The 22596-nt window shown below is 45.4% G+C and overlaps 1 protein-coding gene across 7 annotated transcripts in view; it reads right to left on the bottom strand.

The window, feature by feature from the left end:
* Positions 1-2029: 2029 nt before the first annotated feature.
* The window catches only part of LOC110537533 (angiomotin), a 48844-nt gene continuing 28277 nt past the window's right edge, over positions 2030-22596 (bottom strand). For 2 of the 7 annotated variants that reach the window (XM_036937483.1, XM_036937489.1), the window contains exons 2-14: positions 22271-22459; positions 21646-21704; positions 21457-21517; positions 19194-20214; positions 17245-17797; positions 16951-17095; positions 13148-13240; positions 12685-12830; positions 9963-10112; positions 7096-7424; positions 6528-6763; positions 5656-5889; positions 2030-3523 (exon numbers count right to left, since the gene is read on the bottom strand). In XM_036937483.1, the coding sequence (XP_036793378.1) occupies positions 3408-3523; positions 5656-5889; positions 6528-6763; positions 7096-7424; positions 9963-10112; positions 12685-12830; positions 13148-13240; positions 16951-17095; positions 17245-17797; positions 19194-20214; positions 21457-21517; positions 21646-21704; positions 22271-22459 (3332 nt within the window). In that variant the 3' untranslated portion in view covers positions 2030-3407. Of the gene's footprint in view, positions 3524-5655; positions 5890-6527; positions 6764-7095; positions 7425-9962; positions 10113-12684; positions 12831-13147; positions 13241-16950; positions 17096-17244; positions 17798-19193; positions 20215-21456; positions 21764-22270; positions 22460-22596 lie in introns of all 7 variants that reach the window. The other 5 variants (XM_036937485.1, XM_036937486.1, XM_036937487.1 and 2 more) reach the window with 4 other exon arrangements.

The raw sequence follows: 22596 nt of genomic DNA, 5'->3' as shown, positions 1-22596 counted from the left end.
ATACTAGAAGACCTTGCATCTTTAAAAAAGTAACATTCATTACTACCAGAGATTCCGGTAAACTCACCAACTCTGCTCTTGATTGACCAAAAACGTTAATACATAGTTTGATACTTATTCCCATCACCACACTGATAAGGCAGGTCTACAGGCTCACTGACTTAAACATGTAAATACTAATCATCTGTTTTGACAGTAATGGGTACAGAACACCTTATGAAATTTGAAGCAAGACCCATGGACTGGCATTTGGGTGGGACCGCAAAGAGTTGCATATTGTGCTGTATGCTATCAGTACAGATTTTAAGGGGAACACCTTTGCTTTAAGAGTTGAATTAATGTATAAATGACATTTCTGAAGCTTCCGGTGCAGGCTGGTACAGTACTTGATAATGGGGACTTTGACATGACTGTTAGTAACACCATGAAAAAACATTTGATGCTCTCCCAATAAATTGAACATGACATCCATTGGCCTTTTGAAAATGTAACCATTGAAAAGTGTCATTTTACAAACAGTAAAACAGCAAGTGCAACTGATAGCCATCCAAATGAGCCTTAGCAAGAAGCGTAAAATGAACACCAAAAAAATAAAATAATATTAGGTGTTCAATCCTGTAGTCCCCACCCAAGGTTCAGTCTCCAATCCCAGGGTCCATTGTCTATCCTGGACAAACAACTTGAGGGGGGGCAATTTCTCTGCTGGACATTTTTAATTTCTTAACACTATTTGTGCTTTTTATTCAGTTGTAAAACTAACATACTGTACACTATATACAAAATGATGTGGACACCCCTTCAAATAAGTGGATTCGGCTATTTTAGCCACACCGGTTGCTGACAGGTGTATAAAATTGAGCACACAGCCATGCTATCTCCATAGACAAACACTGGCAGTAGAATTGCCTGACTGAAGAGCTCAGTGACTTTCAACATGGCACCGTCATAGGATGCCACCTTTCCAACAAGTCAGTTTGTCAAATTTCTGCCCCAGTCAACTGTAAGTGCTGTTATTGTGAAGTGGAAATGTCTAGGAACAACAATGGCTCAGCCGCGAAGTGGTAGGCCACACAAGCTCACAGAACTGCCAAGTGCTGAAACGCGTAAAAAAAGTCTGTCCTTGGTTGTAACACTTACTACCAAGTTCCAAACTGCCTCTGGATGCAATGTCAGCACAAGAACTGTTCATTGGGAGCTTCATGAAATGGGTTTCCATGGCCAAGCAGCCGCACACAAGCCTAAGATGACTATGCTCAATGCCAAGAAATGGCTAGAGTGGTGAATAGCTCGCCGCCATTGGGCTTTGGAGCAATGGAAACGTGTTTTCTGGAGTGATGAATCACGCTTCACCATCTGGCAGTCGGACGGACGAATCTGGGTTTGGCGGATGCCAGGAGAACGCTACCTGCACCAATGTATAGTGCCAATTGTAAAGTTTGGTGGAGGAGGAATAATGGTTTGGGGTTGTTTTTCATGGTTCGGGCTAGCCCCCTTAGTTCCAGTGAAGGGGAAATCTTAACGCTACAGCATACATTCTATACGATTCTGTGATTCCAACTTTGTGGCAACAGTTTGGGGAAGGCTCTTTCCTGTTTCAGCAAGACAATGCCCCTGTGCACAAAGCGAGGTCCATACAGAAATGGTTTGTCAAAATTGATGTGGAAGAACTTGACTGGCCTGCACAGAGCCCTGACCTCAACCCCATGGAACACCAACTGCGAGCCAGCCCCAATCGCCCAACATCAGTGTCCGACCTCACTAATGCTCTTGTGGATGAAAGGAAGCAAATCCCCTCAGAAATGTTCCAACATCTAGTGGAAAGCCTTCCCAGAAGAGTGGAGGCTGTTATAGCAGCAAAGGAGGGACCAACTCCATATTAATGCCCATGATTTTGGAATGAGATGTTCAACAAGCAGGTGTCCACATACTTTTGGTGATGTAGTGTACTTCTTTCAAACACTGGCCTAACTGCATCAGCCAGGTTGGAGAAATGTAGATACGAGGAGACAGTTTGTTCGAGCAGGTGAAGTAAAAATTTTTTTTTTTTTTTTTTTTAAATGTCCACTTAACCTATTGACATTAAAGACAATAGTGGAGTCAGGCCAGGAGACAGGCTGGTGGAGTGTTTCTTTGGTCCCACATTTTTGGCTTTGGATTAAAAATGCTCACAACTGCTACCTAGATTGTTATATGGGTGGATATTTCAGTCACTGTTTGAAAGTTTGATGTGATATCATAGATATAACATTATCACATCAAGCCACAGACAAACTCATTCTGTTACCTTTGGTCAAAAGAAAGGGACATGTGCGGTTGTGAAACTGGCTTGGATTTCAACTGCTAACATCACCACATAGGCTGCGTTTAACCAGGCAGCCCAATTCCTATCTTTTGCCCAATTATTGGCAAAAGACCAGAATTGGGCTTCCTTTGTAAACAGAGCCATATAGTTTAATAAATACAATGTCAATCGGTGTAGAAAGACAGTTGATTACCAGATTGTCTGATCATTGCATAAACTAGTAGTTAAAATCCTAACGGACTATTTCAGGCCTAATATCATTTGAAGCAAGTCTGGGCAGAAGACCATTTCAAACCCAGCATGACTGGAATGAAGGACACTTAACAGGTATAGTGGAGAACCTTAACTGATGCATAGGCACATCGGTGAACACCAAACCTCTTCTACTGCTGCACTTCGAAAGAGACAGACCCCATCCAGTGGGGTCACAGGCAGCACATTGGACCACAGTAGAAATGTGAGTCTCGCTCCCCCAAGTTTTCCACTGTGACATGGGGGGCCGGTCCCCCAATACTTTAAACAGTGCATTGTGGTCCTTGGCTGGCAGTGCCATGTAACCGAATGGCTTCTAAAAACCTATTCCATTCAGTTCGGTTAAATGATACACATGCCATACATACAGTATCTACAGGTTAAAATAATGTTTTGTAGTTTACAATATCACTGATTACCCAAGTGCCACGTCTAACATTGGTGAATAATGTACTGTTTACTACACATAAATAGATTACCTAAGTCAGACTTAACGTGAAAAAAGTAAGTAGTGCAATAGATGCAACGTATGGTAGCCAATACATTTGGTCCAAGGGGGCTAGTTAACCAATAGCCTCCAGCAACACTGATCGCTCTGATGACACTAAAACCTCCCGAATCACAATCCGTACAAAGTATTGTTCATCAAAGCACATCTAAAAAAGTTGTGCATTTGAACACACCCTCGGTCACTCGACAACTAGTTAAACACCAAACGTTGAAAAAACAAAAAAAGCAATCCTCCACCTATTTTGAAAGTGTGTGTCTGTGAATGTTTGTGTGTGTGTGTATTGATTATGCACAAACACATATTGTCCTCCTGTCCTGTGACCTATAGAGGACATGGTTCAGTTCAGATGAGAATCTCCACCATGTCGTTGTCCTCCTGTTGAGGGGCTGATGTGGCCTGGGGGTGGGACTGTGGCAGGACACGCCTCTCCAGGGTACTGCTGTGGAACACTGGCACATCTACAGAAACACCGGGAGAAGGTTGGTCAACTGATCAAAGGGAACATCTACCCCCAAAACAAAGATTCAGCCTGTTCCCCAATCCCCATATAATGCACTACTTTTGACCAGAGCCACATAAGTAGTGCACTATAAAGGGAATAGGCTATTTGCCTTAAAGAAAACAATATCCATCACACTATATTTGAATAGGCGATTTGACCCCATATTGCCCATCCAGAGCATCTGACCCTTAACCTCTCCCCCCAGCTACTGCTTGGTTGAAACAAATGTGTGGTTTCTGGTAGAGGTCGACCGATTAATCAGAATGGCCGATTTCAAGTTTTCATAACAATCGGAAATCGGTATTTTTGGGCGCAAATTTGCCGATTTTAAAAAAAAAAATACTTTAATTATTATTATTTTTTTAAATAATTTGTATTATTTTATACCTTTATTTAACTAGGCAAGTCAGTTAAGAACACATTCTTATTTTCAATGACGGCCTTGGAACGGTGGGTTAACTGCCTCGTTCAGAGGCAGAAGATTTTCACCTTGTCAGCTCGGGGGATCCAGTCTTGCAACCTTACAGTTAACTTGTCAAACGCAATAACGACCTGCCTCTCTCTCATTGCACTACACAAGTTACCTGTTACGCGAATGCAGTACGCCAAAGTAAGTTGCTAGCTATCTTATAAAAAACAATCAATCATAATCACTAGTTAACTACACATGGTTGATGATATTCAACCAATTGTTTACAATTGGCTCATTCATCCCCCTCCTCTCCCCTGTAACTATTCCCCAGGTCGTTGCTGCAAATGAGAACGTGTTCTCAGTCAACTTACCTGGTAAAATAACGGATAAATACATAAATAAATAAATAAATATTACTAGATATTATCTAGCGTGTCCTGCGTTGCGTATAATCTGACTGAGCATACAAGTATCTATGTATCTGACTGAGCGGTGGTAGGCAGAAGCAGGCGCGTAAACATCCATTCAAACAGCACTTTCGTGCGTTTTGCCAGCAGCTCTTCGTTGTGCGTCAAGCATTACGCTGTTTATGATTTCAAGCCTATCAACTCCCGATGAGGCTGGTGTAACCGAAGTGAAATGGCTAGCTAGTTAGCGTGCGCTAATAGCGTTTCAAACGTCACTTGCTCTGAGCCGGTGGTTGTTTCCCTTGCTCTGAATGGGTAACGCTGCTTCGATGGTGGCTGTTGTTGTTGTGTTGCTGGTTCGAGCCCAGGGAGGAGCGAGGAGAGGGACGGAAGCTATACTGTTACACTGGCAATACTAAAGTGCCTATAAGAACATCCAATAGTCAAAGGTTAATGAAATACAAATGGTATAGAGGGAAATAGTCCTATAATTCCTATAATAACTACAACCTAAAACTTCTTACCTGGGAATATTGAAGACTCATGTTAAAAGGAACCACCAGCTTTCATATGTTCTCATGTTCTGAGCAAGGAACTGAAACGTTTGCTTTCTTACATGGCACATATTGCACTTTTACTTTCTTCTCCAACACTTTGTTTTTGCATTATTTAAACCAAATTGAACATGTTTCATTATTTACTTGAGGCTAAGTTGATTGTTTTGATGTATTATATTAAGTTAAAATAAGTGTTCATTCAGTATTGTTGTAATTGTCATTATTACAAATAAATAAATAAAAATCGGCAGATTAATTGGTATAGGCTTTTTTGGTCCTCCAATAATCGGTATCGGCGTTGAAAAATCATAATCGGTCGACCTCTAGTTCCTGGATTATTTCTTGAATTAGTCTTGTACCATGTCAAAACAGATTTTAAACAAAAGCCCATTTGCGTTTGGTTAGATAATTTTCCTAGAAACGATTCAGTTCAGTTCAAGTGATGGGCTACACTGACAATCACAAGCTTCGTTTGCCATTCTGTTATGTTGGCACTGCACATTGCAGAAGCATCCTTGTTGGTCACGTCTAGACTAATTGAAAGTTTCTATTTCTCAAATTGCAGGCAGCGAACACTCAAATACTTCATATTAACTGGGTCTGAAAAAACTCTGGACCCTAGTTAAAGCATATAATTAAGTGGTCAGGACAAACTGCTGGCCTTGTGTCCACGGTGGACAACACTAATGTCGATTGCACTGTCCTACTGTACCTGCGATGCGGTCAGGTATGTAGACGGGGCTGGGGCTGGAGAGGCGGCTAGGCAGGGTCGTGCTCTGCAGGGCTGGGGTGCTAGGCTTGCTGCTAGCCTCCTGGTTCTGGCCCTTGTCTGTCTGGGTGCAGCTGTCCCTGCTGCCCGTCTTAGAGTGGCCTGCTGTCAGGGGCAGGACCGGGGAGGGAGATGACGAGATGGAATCGGTACGGTACTCTGGACCCAACAGAACTCCTGAGGGGAGGGAACAGAGAATACCTGTTAGGCATGTGGTGGTGCTGGGTTACTCATGACAACTTGTTTATTGATGCACATGGAAGCAAGTTGAAGTAAGATAAAATAGTCCATAGTAACAGACAGTACATTCAGCATTCACACAACAATTAAGCAAGATTCAAATCAGCCTGTACCAGCAAGCACAGCACCATTGATAATATTAAACTTCCCACCCTCCTCCATCACCAGCAGGCTATTACTCATTCAATGTTACTATTGAAATCTAAGTTACATAAAAACCCACAGCTGAAGACCATTCATGTCAATGATACCCTCCACACCCCTTTGTCTCTCCGTCATCACGCTCTGACGCACACATCTCAGGGGCCTGCGAATCAACTTCCTGTACCCTCCCTGCCCTCTTCCTCCTAACCAGACTTCCGGCTTTTGTCCCTCTACCCTGCATCTGAAATGACACCCTTATAGTTCACTACTTTTCACAAGAGGTCGAGTCTAGTCAAAAGTAGTGCCCTCCCTATGTCTGCAGTTCCAGTATCTAACCCACTCAATTCAAATTAATCCATCAAATATAACAAGGGAAAACTCAAATAGCCTTTATCACAACCAAACCCCATTAAAACCAATAGAATTCTTACCCAGGCTGCCCTTCCAGCTGCTGTCCTTGCGCTCTTCTGTGATGGGGGAGCTGCTGAGGCCCAAGCTGTGTGAGAGCAGGCCCGAGCCGCCCGTGTTGGCGATGGACATCAGAGACTTGGAGGGTCGCATGGTGGCCGCGGCATCCCGGTCCTTGTTGGGATCCTTCCTGGAACGCTGGTGGAGCACTTTGATCATGGCATCCTTCTCAATGATCTGGGCGTGCAGGTTCTTGATCCTGTGGGACGGGACATGAGTATAGTTCTTCAAATAAAAGGAAGTACAACATCCTGCAAAGTGCAGACTGCATTAATATTTGAATGTGATTGTGTTCTGTATGATCAGTGAGAACAATGGGAGTTATAGACTGGATTTGACTGGGGTCACGGTTGCACTGAAGTTCTAGGATCTAGGGTAAGTGGTTGTGTTAAGCTGTTAAGGATCGTATCTGTATAGTGCACTGTACAGAACATGATTATTATATGAAATTGATAGGTTTAATGCCTCTCCAGGAATTTTGAAGATCAGTTGATCTGAATAGACCTGTGTCTCAAACACACAACTATCTACCTGCTTTCCATGTCAAGACAGCGGCGGTTGGCCAGCAGGATCTCCTCCTCCTCCTTCTGGATACGAGCCTCCACTGACAGCTGCTGCTCATAGCTGCTGCTGGCGGAGTGGCTTATCATTGACGACGACGTGTCCCTCTGGGTGGCGACGGAGGCGGCGGCGTCTAAGGCAAACTGCCTCATGACGCTCTCCTCCAGGTACTTCTGCTCCCACTTGGTCATGTCTGCCTCCAGGGCCAGGATCCTCTCCTCTTTCTCCCTCAGGTGCTCCATCAGAGCCGTGACGTTGTACTCCTGACCACTGCTGCTGCTCTGGGAGCCGCCTTGTCTCTGGATGGGTGGAGGGGAGGAAGGATGACAATGGGGGTGGGAGGTGTGGCCGTCAGTAAACATAATTGTTCCAAGAGCTCGACCGCCATCCAAGTGAGCAATCAAGTCACATTCACATTTGTATTACCAATACACACAATTTCTGCCTATATGATGGCCTATGGCAACACTGGCTGGTAGAGAGGCAAGGCTCCAAGTATGTCTGTAGTCTCTGTGGACCTGACAATCTGTCTGCTCCCAAAGGCTCTAATGGAATATACAGTACCAGTCAAAAGTTTGGACACACCTAGTCATTCAAGGGTTTTTGACTGGTTCTGTACATCTCTCCCTTCCCCTCCGTGGTTCTGTCATCTACAACCTTTCCCCCACATTCTCAGCATCCTTGGGGACCTGGCTGCGCTCTATTAATGAGAAAACATTATGTGGTGCCCCGCTTGGCTCTGCTCGGACACACAGAAAGAGAGAATGGAATTCTGGGTCAGGACGCCCCGCTTGGCTCTGCTCGGACACACAGAAAGAGAGAATGGAATTCTGGGTCAGGACGCCCCGCTTGGCTCTGCTCGGACACACAGAAAGAGAGAATGGAATTCTGGGTCAGGTCGCCCCGCTTGGCTCTGCTCGGACACACAAAGAGAGAATGGAATTCTGGGTCAGGACGCCCCGCTTGGCTCTGCTCGGACACACAGAAAGAGAGAATGGAATTCTGGGTCAGGACGCCCCGCTTGGCTCTGCTCGGACACACAGAAAGAGTGAATGGAATTCTGGGTCAGGACGCCCCGCTTGGCTCTGCTCGGACACACAGAAAGAGAGAATGGAATTCTGGGTCAGGACGCCCCGCTTGGCTCTGCTCGGACACACAGAAATAGAGAATGGAATTCTGGGTCAGGACGCCCCGCTTGGCTCTGCTCGGACACACAGAAAGAGAGAATGGGATTTAAGGAATAGATCATCTCTGTTGGGACTGGGAGAGAGAGAGCCTGGAATTCTGGGTCAGGTTGCCCCGCTGACGCTGAATGCAGCTGAGATGCTGCACCGTCTCATAGGCAGGTTAGTGTTTTTCATCATGAATCTATTTCTGGAGGCCGTTCTGTGGAGTGGTCACTAGCTGGCACAGCCACAAAGTCATAACATCTGATTTAAAGCTAACTCAATCCACACCGCTAACCCTAATGCTTAACACTAACCTTAAATCAAGACCAAAAAGCTCATTTTTCTTTACAATATAGCCAATTTTGACTTTGCAGCTGGCTTAAGGGGAAATCGCTCAGTTCTACCTTCAGGATCAGACTCATGACAATAAACACCAACATGTGTCTCAGTGTCTTTAACACTGTTTATCCATGTATGAATCTGTTATTCAATGCGTTTCTATGCCCCCACCCCCTCCCCGAGTGTACGTTTAGTTTTTTTTGTCCTAGCACTACACAGCTGATTCAAATAACCAACTCATCATCAAGCTTGGATCATTTTAATCAGCTGTGTAGTGCTACGGAAAAAACAAACGTTTCCCAGGACCGACTTTGGGAAACCCTGCTCTAGAGGGGTTCAAAAGGACGTTCGTTTTGAAGTGTCTGTCCTATCTGAGAGATATGAGAAATTTCAGGAAACTTTTTTTTGACACATATTTAACCCCTTTTTTTAAGCTACTAAACTACTTCCATATATATAATATCAGTCTAAACTTTGGACACACCCTTCTCATTCAAGGGTTTCTCTTTATTGTTACTATTTCCTACACTGTAGAATAATAGTGAAGACATCAACACTGAAATAACACATATTGGAAATTCGTAGTAACCAAAAAAAACGTGTTAAACAAATCAAAATATATTTTATATTTGAGATTCTTCAAAGTAGCCACCCTTTGCCTTGAAGACAGCTTTGCACACTCTTGGCATTCTCTCAACCAGCTTCATGAGTTTGTCAGTCACCTGGAAGGCATTTCAATTAACAGGTGTGCCTTGTTAAAAGTACATTTGTGGAATTTCTTTCCTTCTTAATGCGTTTGAGCCAATCAGTTGTGTTGTGACAAGGTATGGGTGGTATACGGAAGATAGCCCTATTTGGTACACGTGTTATTTGATGTCTTCACTATTATTCTACAATGTAGCTTATTATATTTAAATATATTAAAAGTAAAAAAAACAAAGAAAAACCCTTGAATGAGTAGGTGTGTCCAAACATTTCACTGGTACTGTGCTTCCATTCATTTTGTAAACTGGTCCCAAGCTGCCTTCAGGTGAGTGTTGTGAGGCTTGTGGGCGTTCTAGAGCAAAACAACCGACATGAACGTGTTCGTGAGAGGCTCACCTTAGAGGGGTCATATTAGTACGTAGCCCAAACTGTTCGGACGCTACAGACGTTTTCGTGAGATGTTGTGGATTGAGACACAGACCATGCAAAAAAATATATATTTCTATCTTACACGGATTTTGCTGGGGATTTTTTGGAATGCAAATGAGATTTTCACGGGGCCCCGGGAATTCAGTCAAGTAGGTTAACACACCATGTGTGTCTGAGTGTGTGTGCTTCTCTCACCTGCTGCATGCGTAGTGACTCCAGCTCCCGCTCCAGCCGCGTGCGTAACCGGTGCTCCAGCTGCTCTCTCTTCTCACAGGCAGCCTGGAGCTGGGCCAGGGCCTGCTGCATGCGCTCCACCTTCTCCACATATACCTGCTTCTTCTTCAGCTGCAGCCAGGGAGACAAAACATACAGACAGGATGTGGTCAGGGCACAGACCGGAAGTAGACAGGACGTGGGGGGGGGGGGGGTTGCATTCCATTCCAGAAACCTGCTCCTCCCTTTAACCCGACTTGTTCACTCCCCTTCTGACTGGGTTGGTGAAAGCAATGGTTTCCTTTGTTTGCACCACAATATAATTGCTCTCATCTAAGGAATGAAAAGACAGGAGTTGAAATACGGCTAGGTAGGAAACAGGGAAACAGGTGAGACTTTTTCACCTATGCCCCCCTTCCTCCAAACATCCCCCACCCAGCACCCCAACTTCAACCCCCCAATCCAAGATAATGCAGTCTGTATACACAATACCCATGTTTCAATGTCCCTTTGAACTGCAGCAGGAGCTGTAATTGGCTCTACTCAATGGACTGATTTAGCTCAGGGACACTCTTTTTAACGAAATAAGAGGAAAAGAGAGAAAGAGAGGGGCAAATAGAGGAGCATATACAGAGTTCCCACACTGACAGAGAAACAGAGAAAGCAGGCCAAGAATCTGGCACTGTTCAGGGCTTTTTCATGGCAGATATAAAACTCTAACTCAACAGCCTTTGTTCAAGGAAACAAGCGTGAGTTTGTGGCGGTGCCGGGCAGAAGTGGATCAGCCCTGTGCTTTTTAGGACACTCCAGGTCTGTTTCCTGCTTCGCTCGGCCCCAACTGACTAACTAGCCTTCTGGGCTATTTCAGACATATTACCAGCCAACCAACAGAACCAAACAGCCAGGGGTATCAAAGCTCGGAGCAGCTCCACATGAGAGTTTTGCCCAGGTCCACACAGAGGCCAGTCTTTTGGGCCATTCCTCTGAGGCTGGGCCATGAATGATGTTTTGAGCAAATATAAACAACCCATTTTGCAGTCGTTTGTCTTATCTTTTAAACAGTCCAAACCAACCCCATGAATCACAACTCAACACATACCAGACCCCATCTTTAGCCAATGACGTCATCAATACCAGGTGATAGGATGGATGACACTGTGGTTCAATACTGATATTCTCAGGCTATCCAGCTTAATGGTGACACAACGACAGGGAACATACTAGAGGTTGACCGATTAATCGGCATGGACGATTAATTAGGACCAATTTCAAGTTTTCATAACACTCGGTATTCTGCATTTTTGTATGCCGATTATGGCTGATTACATTGCATTCCACAAGGAAACTGTTACGCGATTGCAGCAAGGAGCCAAGGTAAGTTGCTAGCTAGCATTAAACTTATCTTATAAAAAACAATCAATCTTCTTCTGTCAATTTATCAACAGCCTACTTCGCCAAATGGGTGATAATTTAAAAAAAAAGAACATTCATGAAAAAAAGCACAATCGTTGCACCTAACCACCTAACTAACCATAAACATCAATACCTTAAAACCAATACACAGAAGTATATATTTATTTATTATAAAAAAATTTTTTTTTGAATTTTACCCCTTTTTCTCCCCAATTTCGTGGTATCCAATTGTTGTAGTAGCTACTATCTTGTCTCATCGCTACAACTCCCGTACGGGCTCGGGAGAGACGAAGGTTGAAAGTCCTCCGATACACAACCCAACCAAGCCGCACTGCTTCTTAACACAGCACGCATCCAACCCGGAAGCCAACCGCACCAATGCGCCGGAGGAAACACTGTGCACCTGGCCACCTTGGTTAGCGTACACTGCACCCGGCCCGCCACAGGAGTCGCTGGTGCGCGATGAGACAAGGACACCCCTACCGACCAAGCCCTCCCTCAACTTCTGAGATTAGGCTGGCAATACTAAAGTGCCTATTAGAACATCCAATAGTCAAAGGTATAGAGAGAAATAGTCGACGTGTCATAATTCCTATAATAACTACAACCTAAAACTTCTTAACTGAGAATATTGAAGAACTGGGAATATTGAACCACCAGCTTTCATATGTTCTGAGCAAGGAACTTAAACCTTAGCTTTTATACATGGCACATATTGCACTTTTACTTTCTTCTCCAACACTGTGTTTTTGCATTATTTAAACCAAATTGAATATGTTTCATTATTTATTTATGTATTATATTAAGTTAAAATAAAAGTGTTCGTTGTTCATTCAGTATTGTTGTAATTGTCATTATATATAATAAATGTAAAAATGTTTTAAAAAATTAATCATCCGATTAATCGGTATCGGCTTTTTTGGGTCCTCCAATAATCGGTATCGGTGTTGAAAAATCATAATCGGTCGACCTCTAGAACATATTGTAGCTAGATTATTTTACACTCAACAGAAACTCATGCCTTGTCCACCAGGGGGCATAAATATACCCTCATTCAATCAACTGAACTAATGCCAGGAAGTATTCAAGTATCCAAGACATTTCTGATATCATCTATTCATGAAACAGCGAGAACATCATGGCTGCGTTTAAACAGGCAGCCTAATTTGGATCTTTTTCAAATATAATTGGTCTTTTGACCAATCAGATCAGCTATTTTGCACAATAATTGGGCAACATATCAGAATTGGATTGCCTGTGTAAACACAGCATATGACAGTCAGATCCTCACCTCCTCCTCCAGTTTGACTACTTTGGCCTGGGCGTTGTTGAGAGCCTGGTCCCTGATCTCAATGTGTCGTCTCTGGTCATCCGTGGAAGAGTGCAGTGAGTTCAGCTCTATCTCCAGCTTCTCCTTCTCACGCACCGTCTCTTTGTCTGGGAGACAAACAACACACTGAGGTCTAGCCCTTTAAAAAAATTGATCTTCCTTCCATTTACTAAAAATAGTTCTGTCATGAGGTGACTTTTTTAAATGGCATTCTCCATATTAACTAAACATCTTAAACAGTGTTTTGTGTTTTGCAACTTGTAGTGAATAAGTAGTGTTTTTGCAGTACATGAACCCCAGACCCTTTGCCTGGTTCTTTTTCTAACTGATGAGGCCACACAGAGGTATGTTCAGAGTGGATGTAGAATGTCAGAGAGGCTTGGTCTAGCCTGGCGTTCCCTGATAGTGTGAGTGATGTACTCACTCTGGGTGAGTAGCTGAGAGATGGTCTTGCGGTTGTCTTCCGTTCCCTCCCACTCCTTAGCAGCTAGCTGCTTGTTGGCAGTATCCATACGCTCTGCAACAGAGAATGGCATTACCAAAGTCAGGTCCGAGCCAGCCTGAGGGCCTAGTGGCCAAAGAGACACACATGTGAACACACACACTTGTGCGTGCGCACACGCATACATAAATATACTCTTATTTTTGTAAATCAAATATTTGCAGGAATTAGATCATAATATGGCAACAACCTGGTCAAACGGGAATAGAGCTCCTTAAAGAGAACACTCTTAAACTCTTTGCAGAGTTGCACATTCCATGTAACCAGCCTCTAGTTAATATGCAGGATATGCGTGGTGGGAAGGGGGATTTTGGTGCTATTAAACAGCTCAAACAGACTTTCAACACACGGCTCTGTGATTGTGTAAATGTAGCCGTACAGCCCATGGAATTAAGGGAATATGGAGGTGGAGGGAATTCATAATCCCCTGAAGAGAATTTAATAGGCCCGGAATCAATGTGGAACGGCTCTAAGTTCTTAAGATCCCAGCCTTCGTTCCACTCACATTAAACGCCTTGGGACCCGGTTGCTCGGCAAAATGGAGCAAGCAAAAATAAAAATCACTTTATATGCGCACATTTCTCCGCAGAGGAGGTGGTCATCATTCTCTTTGGAGGATTATTTATTTGTATTTTAAAAACATTCATCACATATTAAATATATATCAGAATCAGTACAACAGGCACCAAGTATTATTTAGTGTCCTCTTGATACCCATTCCGGTCCCACAACTCTTCAACCTCCTAACCCTCCCTACCCCACCATCCCATGTAAATACAATTACTTATTGTAGGTAAACTACAACCAAAAAGTAAGAAAGAACTGAAAAGTATGGTAAGAATTGAGTCAGGAGAACATTGTCCTGAAACAAAACACACCATTATTTCTGGGCCAAACGTTTCGGGTGACACGACCAAATGCACACAGAAATGTGAGTTATAGATCTGTCATTCTCATTGAAAGCAGGTCTAAGAAGCGGAAGATCTGTTGTATGTGCGCTATTTCTATGCTTTATGTGCTTAAGTTTCGTTTTTGCTTCTTTTACTTTCGGTTTTGTACACCATCTTCAAACAGCTGAAAATACAATATTTTGGATTATTGAACAGATATTTCACAGCGGTTTAGATGGTACGATGATTCTCTACACTATACATTGCTTGTTTTGTCACAAACTGAAAATAGGCAAACTATTAGAATTTTAGCAACCAGGAAATGGCGGAGCGATATCTGCATTTTGCATCTTTAAAATACTATTTTGTTGAGTGTTAAGTCAACTAGGCTGGGTCATAAAACATACAGAGAGCATTCCAGAAACAAATATTCAGTTGTTCCATTTCAGTTCCGTGTTTCTCAAAACACAACAACGACTGAGGTATACGTTTAGCCTAAACCCCCAAATGTGGAGCAAGATCCATTTCACATGTGTACGGCTGCCAATACAATAGGGGGAAAAAATAGAGGAAGGAAAGACCCCCCAAAAAAGTTATATGCGATTTGTTGTAAAAGCTTGGAATCTCCCCATGGACCCGGTCTGGGCAGTGAGCCATGAATGGAGGTTTTTCTTTCCTCTGCAGGACTGAAGAGCCCAGTGAAGTAGAGACTAGAGACATGAAACTGCCCCCACCCACTCGGCTTCAGCTCAGAAATTCCTACAGAAACAGAGTGTGAGGATTGGAGTGCTAAGGGTCTATGGTCTGCTTTATAGTAAAGATATGAAGTTGAGACTTTGGACTGCCTGTAAAACACTAACATATCCAATTTATTGATCATATTGATTCATTGACAGATCGACCAATTGATTGCTCTTTTACGTTTGCTCAGTACTTTTCCACTGTGCCAAAGTCAATACTGGGGCTGTGCCGGTCATGAAAATGTGTCAGCCGGTTAATGTCATGCAAAAGTCTGCCGGTCCCACGGTAATGTACTGTTAATGAATATAAACACGTTTAGCATCTCCAGGCCTACAAGCCTCCAGGCCTCCAGGCCTACAAGCCTCCAGGCCTACAAGCCTCCAGGCCTCCAGGCCTACAAGCCGCTGATGTGCCTTTTGAACATTTAAAAAAGTTAACTAAATACATGTAATAAGCTGGCCGCCCCGCCAAATTGAGCAGTCAGGGGAGAACGGCCTTAGTCAGGGAGGTGACCAAAAACCTGATGGTCACTCTGACAGAGCTCTAGAGTTCCTCTGTGGAGATGGGAGAATCTTCCAGAAAGACAACCTTCTCTTGCAGCACTCCACCAATCAGGCCTTTATGGTAGTGGCCAAAAGGAAGCCACTCCTCAATAAATGACAGCACGCTTGGAGTTTGCCGAAAGGCACCTTAAGACTCTCAGACCATGAGAAACATGATTTAATCCATTTTAGATTAAGGCTGTAACATAACAACATATGGAAAAAGTCAAGGGGTCTGAATACCTCCCAAAGACACTAAATACTATGATTTCATAGTAAAAAGAATATAATGGAAAGGATATTTTTCCCATTACAGAGCGAGTGCGCATGTGAAGTGACTATGTTGAGCGTAAAAGTGATGATGCGACCATAAAAAGCTTGCGATCTAGTTCTTGACTCTGGCTGCAAATGCTGTTCTCTCATTCAAATGATCATATTTTCACCCATCAGACTATTCTCAATTTAAACTCAATTTAAACTTGTCTTGAAAATGATTTAGAATGGCCCATTATCAAATGGGAGGGAACAGTGGGGGGGGGGGGGGGGGGGGGGGGGGCAAACTCTGTATACCATGGGCTCTCCAACAGTATGCCTGTAACTACACACTGTCTAATTTGGGAAGCCAAGTGAAATCTGTTCGGGAACATTGATAGTAACATGTTTTTATAACAAAACATATTTCATTAAACTGTTGACAGCCCCTCTCTCTGCGCGCTGGAGAAAGGACTGAAGGAGAGAGAGGAGGAGATGGAAATGCATGGTGGTGAGATATTCTGTAGCTAAAGGTAATGTGTCAGCCTATTTATTATAAACATATAAAAAATGCCCCACTACTAGGCTATTCAAAATCAAATACAAATTCACTATAATTGTAGGCTAAGTCTGTAAGCCGCCCTGTACAGGGGCGGCAGGTAGCCTAGTGGTTAGAGCGTTGGGCCAGTTACCAAAAGGTTGCTAGATTGAATCCCCGAGCTGACAAGGTAAAAATCTGTCGTTCTGCCCCTGAACGAGGCAGTTAACTCACTGTTCATAGGCTGTCATTGTAAATAATAATTTGTTCTTATCTGACTTGCCTAGTTAAATAAAAGTTCAATTAAAAAATAGTCAATGAACCAACAGCATCGTCTAGTTCTATATGTTCTCTTCCAGACTCATGGATAAAAAGGTTGGAGTGTAGCATAAAGTAACATTATGAACAACACCAGTTTCAATAACATCACAGCACTCCAGTCAAATGCTTATAAATAGGACCAGATGGAATTGGTGGAAGCTGGATATCTCCAAGTCCTCAGAAAATCCAGTTAAATCAAACGTAACAATGGAATCAATGCAAACCAAGCCTGGCTTCTGAATATGAATAAATACATTACTGAACAAATATGCAGGCTAAACCCAAGTCATCTAAATCCAATGCAGAAAGGACACACTTTTTGCTCACAAAAAAGTAATGCATGGAATAGGTTTAATCTACTGCCATAAATCCATGAACAGGTATCCTTTGAACATTAAACTATGCATGCCTTGGATATTCCAGCTGTTTATGGCCTCTCACCTCTGAGGTCCCTGTTGAAGTCGTGCAGCCTGCGCACCTCCAGCTCCAGCTTGTTCCTCATGGTTTTCTCCAGAGCCTCCCTCTTAGTGGATGACTTGGCCAGGTTCTCATAGGCCTCCGACACCAGCGTGATCTCTGTCTCCAACTGACCGGGGAGAGAGGGGGGGGCTAGTCCTTAGGTACGTGTTGATCTAAAAGGATTGGTGTATGCAATATGGCAGAAGAAGGTGGAACTATAACCATACTGTTTATACCCATTCAAAAATGTCAGATCTACATTTGTCCCCCTTTTACCTTCTGCAGCTTGGTGACCTTCTCGCAGCACACTTCCATCTCCTGCTTGAGCAGCCGGTTCTCCTCTGACACCATGTCCACCATCTGCTGGGCGCGGGACATCATGGCGAAGGGGTCCCCCTGGGGGTGGGGGTAGTGCTGGGGAGGGTGGCCCTGGGATGACTGGGAGTGGTACTGTTGGTGCTGGTGTTGGAGTTGTTGTTGTTGCTGCTGTTGTTGTTGATACTGGTGGTGCTGCTGGTGGTGCATCCTGGAGGTGGAGCCGTAGGGGTCGTGTGGGAAGCTGTGGCCCCTCTGAATTGGAGGGTGCATGGGCCCGGGACAATATGGGTCTCCCTGGTGTGATCCAGGGCCCTGGGGGCTTCGGGGAGCCATGGCGGCGTAGGGGTCCCCCTGGGGGTGGGGGTGTGTGTGGGAGGGGTGGGAGGCGCTGAGGAGACTACCGAGGGTGGAGGACTGGGCTCGGGACAGAGAGCCCACTGAGGTGACCGAGGAGGTGGGGCTGTGGTGATGGACCGACCTCTGGGAGTGGACGGAGCTCTCCTTATTGGACCTGTGGATACGACAGGCCAATCAGAGAGGTTATCACTAATGGAATGTTCGTTTGTTGACTGTATGTGGGTCTTTGGGTCACTCAAGCACAGCTGACTAACAGTCCATAGATATTAACATAACTTATATCTTAGTGCTTGTTTATATAAATATATAACCAGGCAAAACATAGACAATGATACGATCTGTTTAATGTAAACTATGGTGATTCACCTGCCAGAAGCCAACAAATTTTTTTTCAACTGACCTAAAAACTATTGTGAACCACTTTGGAAATAAGCAAACATTCCTGTCTACATGAGACGTCATCAGAGAGCGAACGATCGTGTCGCCACAGGTTTCAGCTGATGATTAAAATGCTGCGGTATTCATAGCGGTTTGCCAATTATTTACTTTCAGGTAAACAAATGATCAAGCAGGAGGGAAAACAGGCAGAACCGGATGTGTCTATCCCCTCTATCCCGACAACTGGCTCAGTGTGTGTGAGAGAAACAACAGGTCTTCCTCATCAGCTTTCCAGCTAATCAAGAAACCTGTTCACCTAAACAGACCGTCTGGCAGGTAGGGAGGGATGTAGGTAGGCAGGCAGGCAGGTAGAGAGGCAGGTAGTCAGGGAGGCAGACAGGCAGCCAGATAGGGAGGCAGCCAGACAGGCAGGTAGTCAGGGAGGCAAGACAGGCAGCCAGATAGGGAGGCAGCCAGACAGGCAGGTAGTCAGGGAGGCAGACAGGCAGCCAGATAGGGAGGCAGCCAGACAGGCAGGTAGTCAGGGAGGCAGACAGGCAGTCAGATAGGGAGGCAGCCAGACAGGAAGGTAGTCAGGGAGGCAGACAGGCAGCCAGATAGGGAGGCAGCCAGACAGGCAGGTAGTCAGGGAGGCAGACAGGCAGCCAGACAGGCAGGCGGCCAGGCAGGCAGGATGATATATGGATAGGACAAGTAAGTCACCCTCTAGCAGTGTGTGTGTGTAGGCAATGACCCTAAGTCACAATCACCCCTAAAAGCCTAAATCACCCCTTCGAATGTTAGAGGAGAAGCTCTCAATCATGTTGCCTTGTCTAAAAAAGCTCAAGACACAGTGGGTATGTAATTTGTTGAAGTTCTGGATGCCACCCCAGAAGAGACTTTAAATAAATAACCAGCAGACAGAGGGCAGTCTGTCTCTCTAGGGTCATGTTAGGAGTGTGTTTCTCAGCTGAGCCAGGTGTGTGTCATTCAATTAACCAAGACTATCAGTTTTTGTTACTTAAGTACTGGTAGCCACATCAACAACATGGCACTATTAAAAGTTTGATACTATCGTAAAAGTGATATAGCTCAGACAGGCAGGATGTTCCATCAGACAGTCAGACAGCCAGTGAGTCAGAACAGGGGGGCGGTCTGTTAATCTTACTCACCTGAAAGAGCCGTACTCTGGCGGAGGCTGGTAGCGGACGTGTGGCACCTCGTTCCTGCCCTGCTCCCTTGGCCGATGGTCCTGGTAATAGTGCCCACCTTGTTCCTGATGCTGCGGCAGCTGTTTGGAAGAGGAGCCCATGTTCTTGAAGGGGTAGTCAGGTGGGGGGCCCCGGTGTTGGCCCGAGGGCTTGTAGTAGTCCCCCGGCGGACCCGGAGGGGGCAGCTGGGGGGAAAGAGGGGCACTAGTGACAGGGGCGTGGGCCTTGACCCCGCTGGTGGCCAGCGAGAGCTGCATGAGGCGCTCGGAGAGGGAGCGCACATGGCCCTGCTTCAGGTCCTTGAGCCCGTCGTCCTGGTGCACCTTTCCCCCGCTGCTCAGACGCTGAACCGTGGGACGCCCCTCCGTACGCACCTTGCCATTGTTGGTTACGGCAGTCACGTAAAATGCTGCGCCCACCGACGGAGGCAACTGTTGTTGTTGTTGTTGTTGTTGTTGTTGTTGTTGTTGCTGCTGTTGTTGATGTAGCTGGTGGTGCGGGTGGCCGCGAAAGTACTGCGACTGCACCTTGGCCTCCTCGTAGGTGGGTAAGTCCTCTGGGTTGGGGCCCTGGCCGCTCCCTCCCCCAGCACCACTCATCCCTCCTACTCCACTACTTCCCCCACCGCGGGAGCCCAGTTTCTCCATGCCACTGTCTGCCTGCAGCTCCTGTCCCTGGGGCTCCTGCCGTGCGATGTGGGGCACCATGGAGTCGTGCCGGTCGTCGTTGGGGCCTCCCTGGCCCGGGTAGCCCCCGCTCACCCCTCCTTCCTGCTGCTGCCGCTGCCGTTGCTGCTCCTGCATGGCCAGCTGGTAGTTGCGTCCCTCGTCATAGCGCATCTGCTCCTGGAGGAGTCGTTGCAGGACGGTGTTGCTGCTGCCACTGCTGCTGCTGGACGTCTCGTCGGCCGCCGCCCTCATCTCAGCCTCCCGAAGACCACGCACCTCATGGAAGGACGAACTGCGCCCGCGGTCGATGTTCCCTGAGAGACGGGAGATTGGGACGGAGAAGGGTGGGTGAGGGGAGGAGGGCGATGAGTCGAGAAGGGATTGAATAGAGGGGTTGAGATGGAGTTGGTGACAGCAGGGAGAGAGGAGATGGGGGAGAGAAGGGTGAAAGGTGGAGAGAGAGTGAGCGAGAGGAGGAGAGGCAGTCAGAGAACACACAAGCCATTTACCAACCACCCCCAACACTCATGAGGGCCATAGCTGAGCACACTGAACACCAGACATAAGTGATGTTAAGGTGAAACAGAATGGAGATGAAAACAATGACAAACAGACAAAACCACCACGATCCTCTGAGAAAACTGGAGAAGATGTGAACCGCCCCACAACCACTCAAGAGGTAGTTCAGCCCAAACCAGAAAAAAAGCATATCAACCCAAAACTCACTTTGACAAATGAGTAGCATTGGAAGGTATTTTATGGGTTTTAAAAGGTCAAATTGGGTGCTTACAAATGTCGGTTTCCAAAGCTATTTAGAGCCAAATTAAACATATGACTATACAACACCATCGTCAGCAGAAATACTGACTTATAGTCAGGCCAAATTGAAGGTCACCCAAACCAACCGATTACATGGTCCTAAATCCCAGAGTCAGAGCGTTAAGGACCACCCAGGAGCGTATACTGTAACCCCATTCCCCTTGTGTAGGACAGGACATCAGACTTTTACTGTCAACATGCAGTGAGCACTACTATCGTCGAATGAATCGTGCCCATTTTAATTACTCCCGACTCATTTTATCATTACCCAGCAGATCATTTGCAGAAGGCAAAACCGTTGATTCGAAAATCGAAAAACTCTTTGATCCCAAGCTAGGCATTGTGATTGGTAGACATTAGACAATCATACAGTAGGGGAAGGCAAACATGTTTTAGTAAAAAAAACATTCAAAGTCATAAAGTAGAAACCACCCAGGGCATGTTAGCTGTTAATTAGCTAACACGCAGGTCTAAATCAAACACACTCATTTCCGGAGAGTTAAAATGTACTCTTTAACTTCATCCAATAAAAAGCCACAAGCAAGTGTTATGCTTTAAGGGCTTCACTAGATTAAGGAGCTATTTAGAAACTCAGACTTCTTTCATGTTTTTTTGTGTTTTTTTTCTCCCAAACTGGGTTCTATGGAGTGGTTTCCACTGACGACTTTGAATGCCATTTAAGAGTTCTAGTGGTTAAAGAGGCACCATCTACAAAGTAATGAAGGTGAAATTATTACATCTATTGCTTTCTGATATTCTTCTCATTCTCAAGGAGGACGAAGCTTTTTTCCGAAACATCTGTGGTAAATAAATAAATATAAGAAAGTCAGCTTTGGGACATCCGCCCGCCGGGCTCTCTTCCAAGTCGAAGAAGGAAAAGAGAGAAAAATTAATGTCACAATGGTAGTATACTCTCCCCGACATACTTCCACTGCTATTTCCTGCTGCTCTTCTCCTTTTTCTGACTCGCCCTCTTCAGAACCAACTAGTACCAACCAGGACAATGGACAAATGGAGGATGGAACAGAAACAAAACACAAACAACTGAAAATAAACGGGGAGAGAAATGAAGGATGCAGTGGCATGAAAGAAGGCATTGGTTTTTGACACAGCGAGACACAGTGATTTATTTAAAAGACTGCTGCCTGCGTCCTGTATACAGAGGATGTAGGGAATCTGACAGGCAGGCAGCACACTAGACTGGACACCGAGCAGGCGGGGGCATTTCTTAACTCCTTTTACTTTCACATAGTAGTCTCTACTATACTGATGCTAATTCATGAACTAACATTGGCATTCAGAATCGTCTACTTCCGCTCAATCATATTCATGAAAAGGGTAAAACTACTACTGTGCCAGATGAATTGTGTTGGGTTGCTTGAAATCAAAACTGTACTGGCTCGTTAAAAATCTGCTCGTTAATTATTCCTCTACACCCCCCCCCCCCCCCCCCCCCCCCCCCCTCTGTGATTTTGTAACCCCTGCCATCTTCTATACCCCACCCCCCCCCCCCCCCTAGACTTATTCTACTCGCTCCCTCTGGTCACCTACCTGTGTGGCTGCTCTCACTGGGCTCCTCCGGCACTGCTTTCACTGGGCTCTGCTGCTCATGACAGGTACCGAGATGGGGGTCTCTGGGGGGTCCGGTGGGGGTCTCCTGCTGGTCCTGTAGCTTCACCAGTTCCTCCAGGCGCTCCAACACGTAGAGGCGCTGGTCCACGTCGCTTAGCCCCAGCCACTCTGCAACAGGAAGAGCCACTCTCAACCAACCAGCCTCAATAATGGGGGTGGGGTCCCACACGCATGGCCGCAGGGGCCACTCAGGGGAGGAGGAGGGGCGAGGGTTTTGGGAATGTGAAATGGGGGGGGGGGCACTT

The sequence above is a fragment of the Oncorhynchus mykiss genome, chromosome 12 (assembly GCF_013265735.2).
Source record: "Oncorhynchus mykiss isolate Arlee chromosome 12, USDA_OmykA_1.1, whole genome shotgun sequence".
Lineage (NCBI taxonomy): Eukaryota > Metazoa > Chordata > Actinopteri > Salmoniformes > Salmonidae > Oncorhynchus > Oncorhynchus mykiss.
This window is presented reverse-complemented; position numbering and strand designations above follow the sequence as displayed.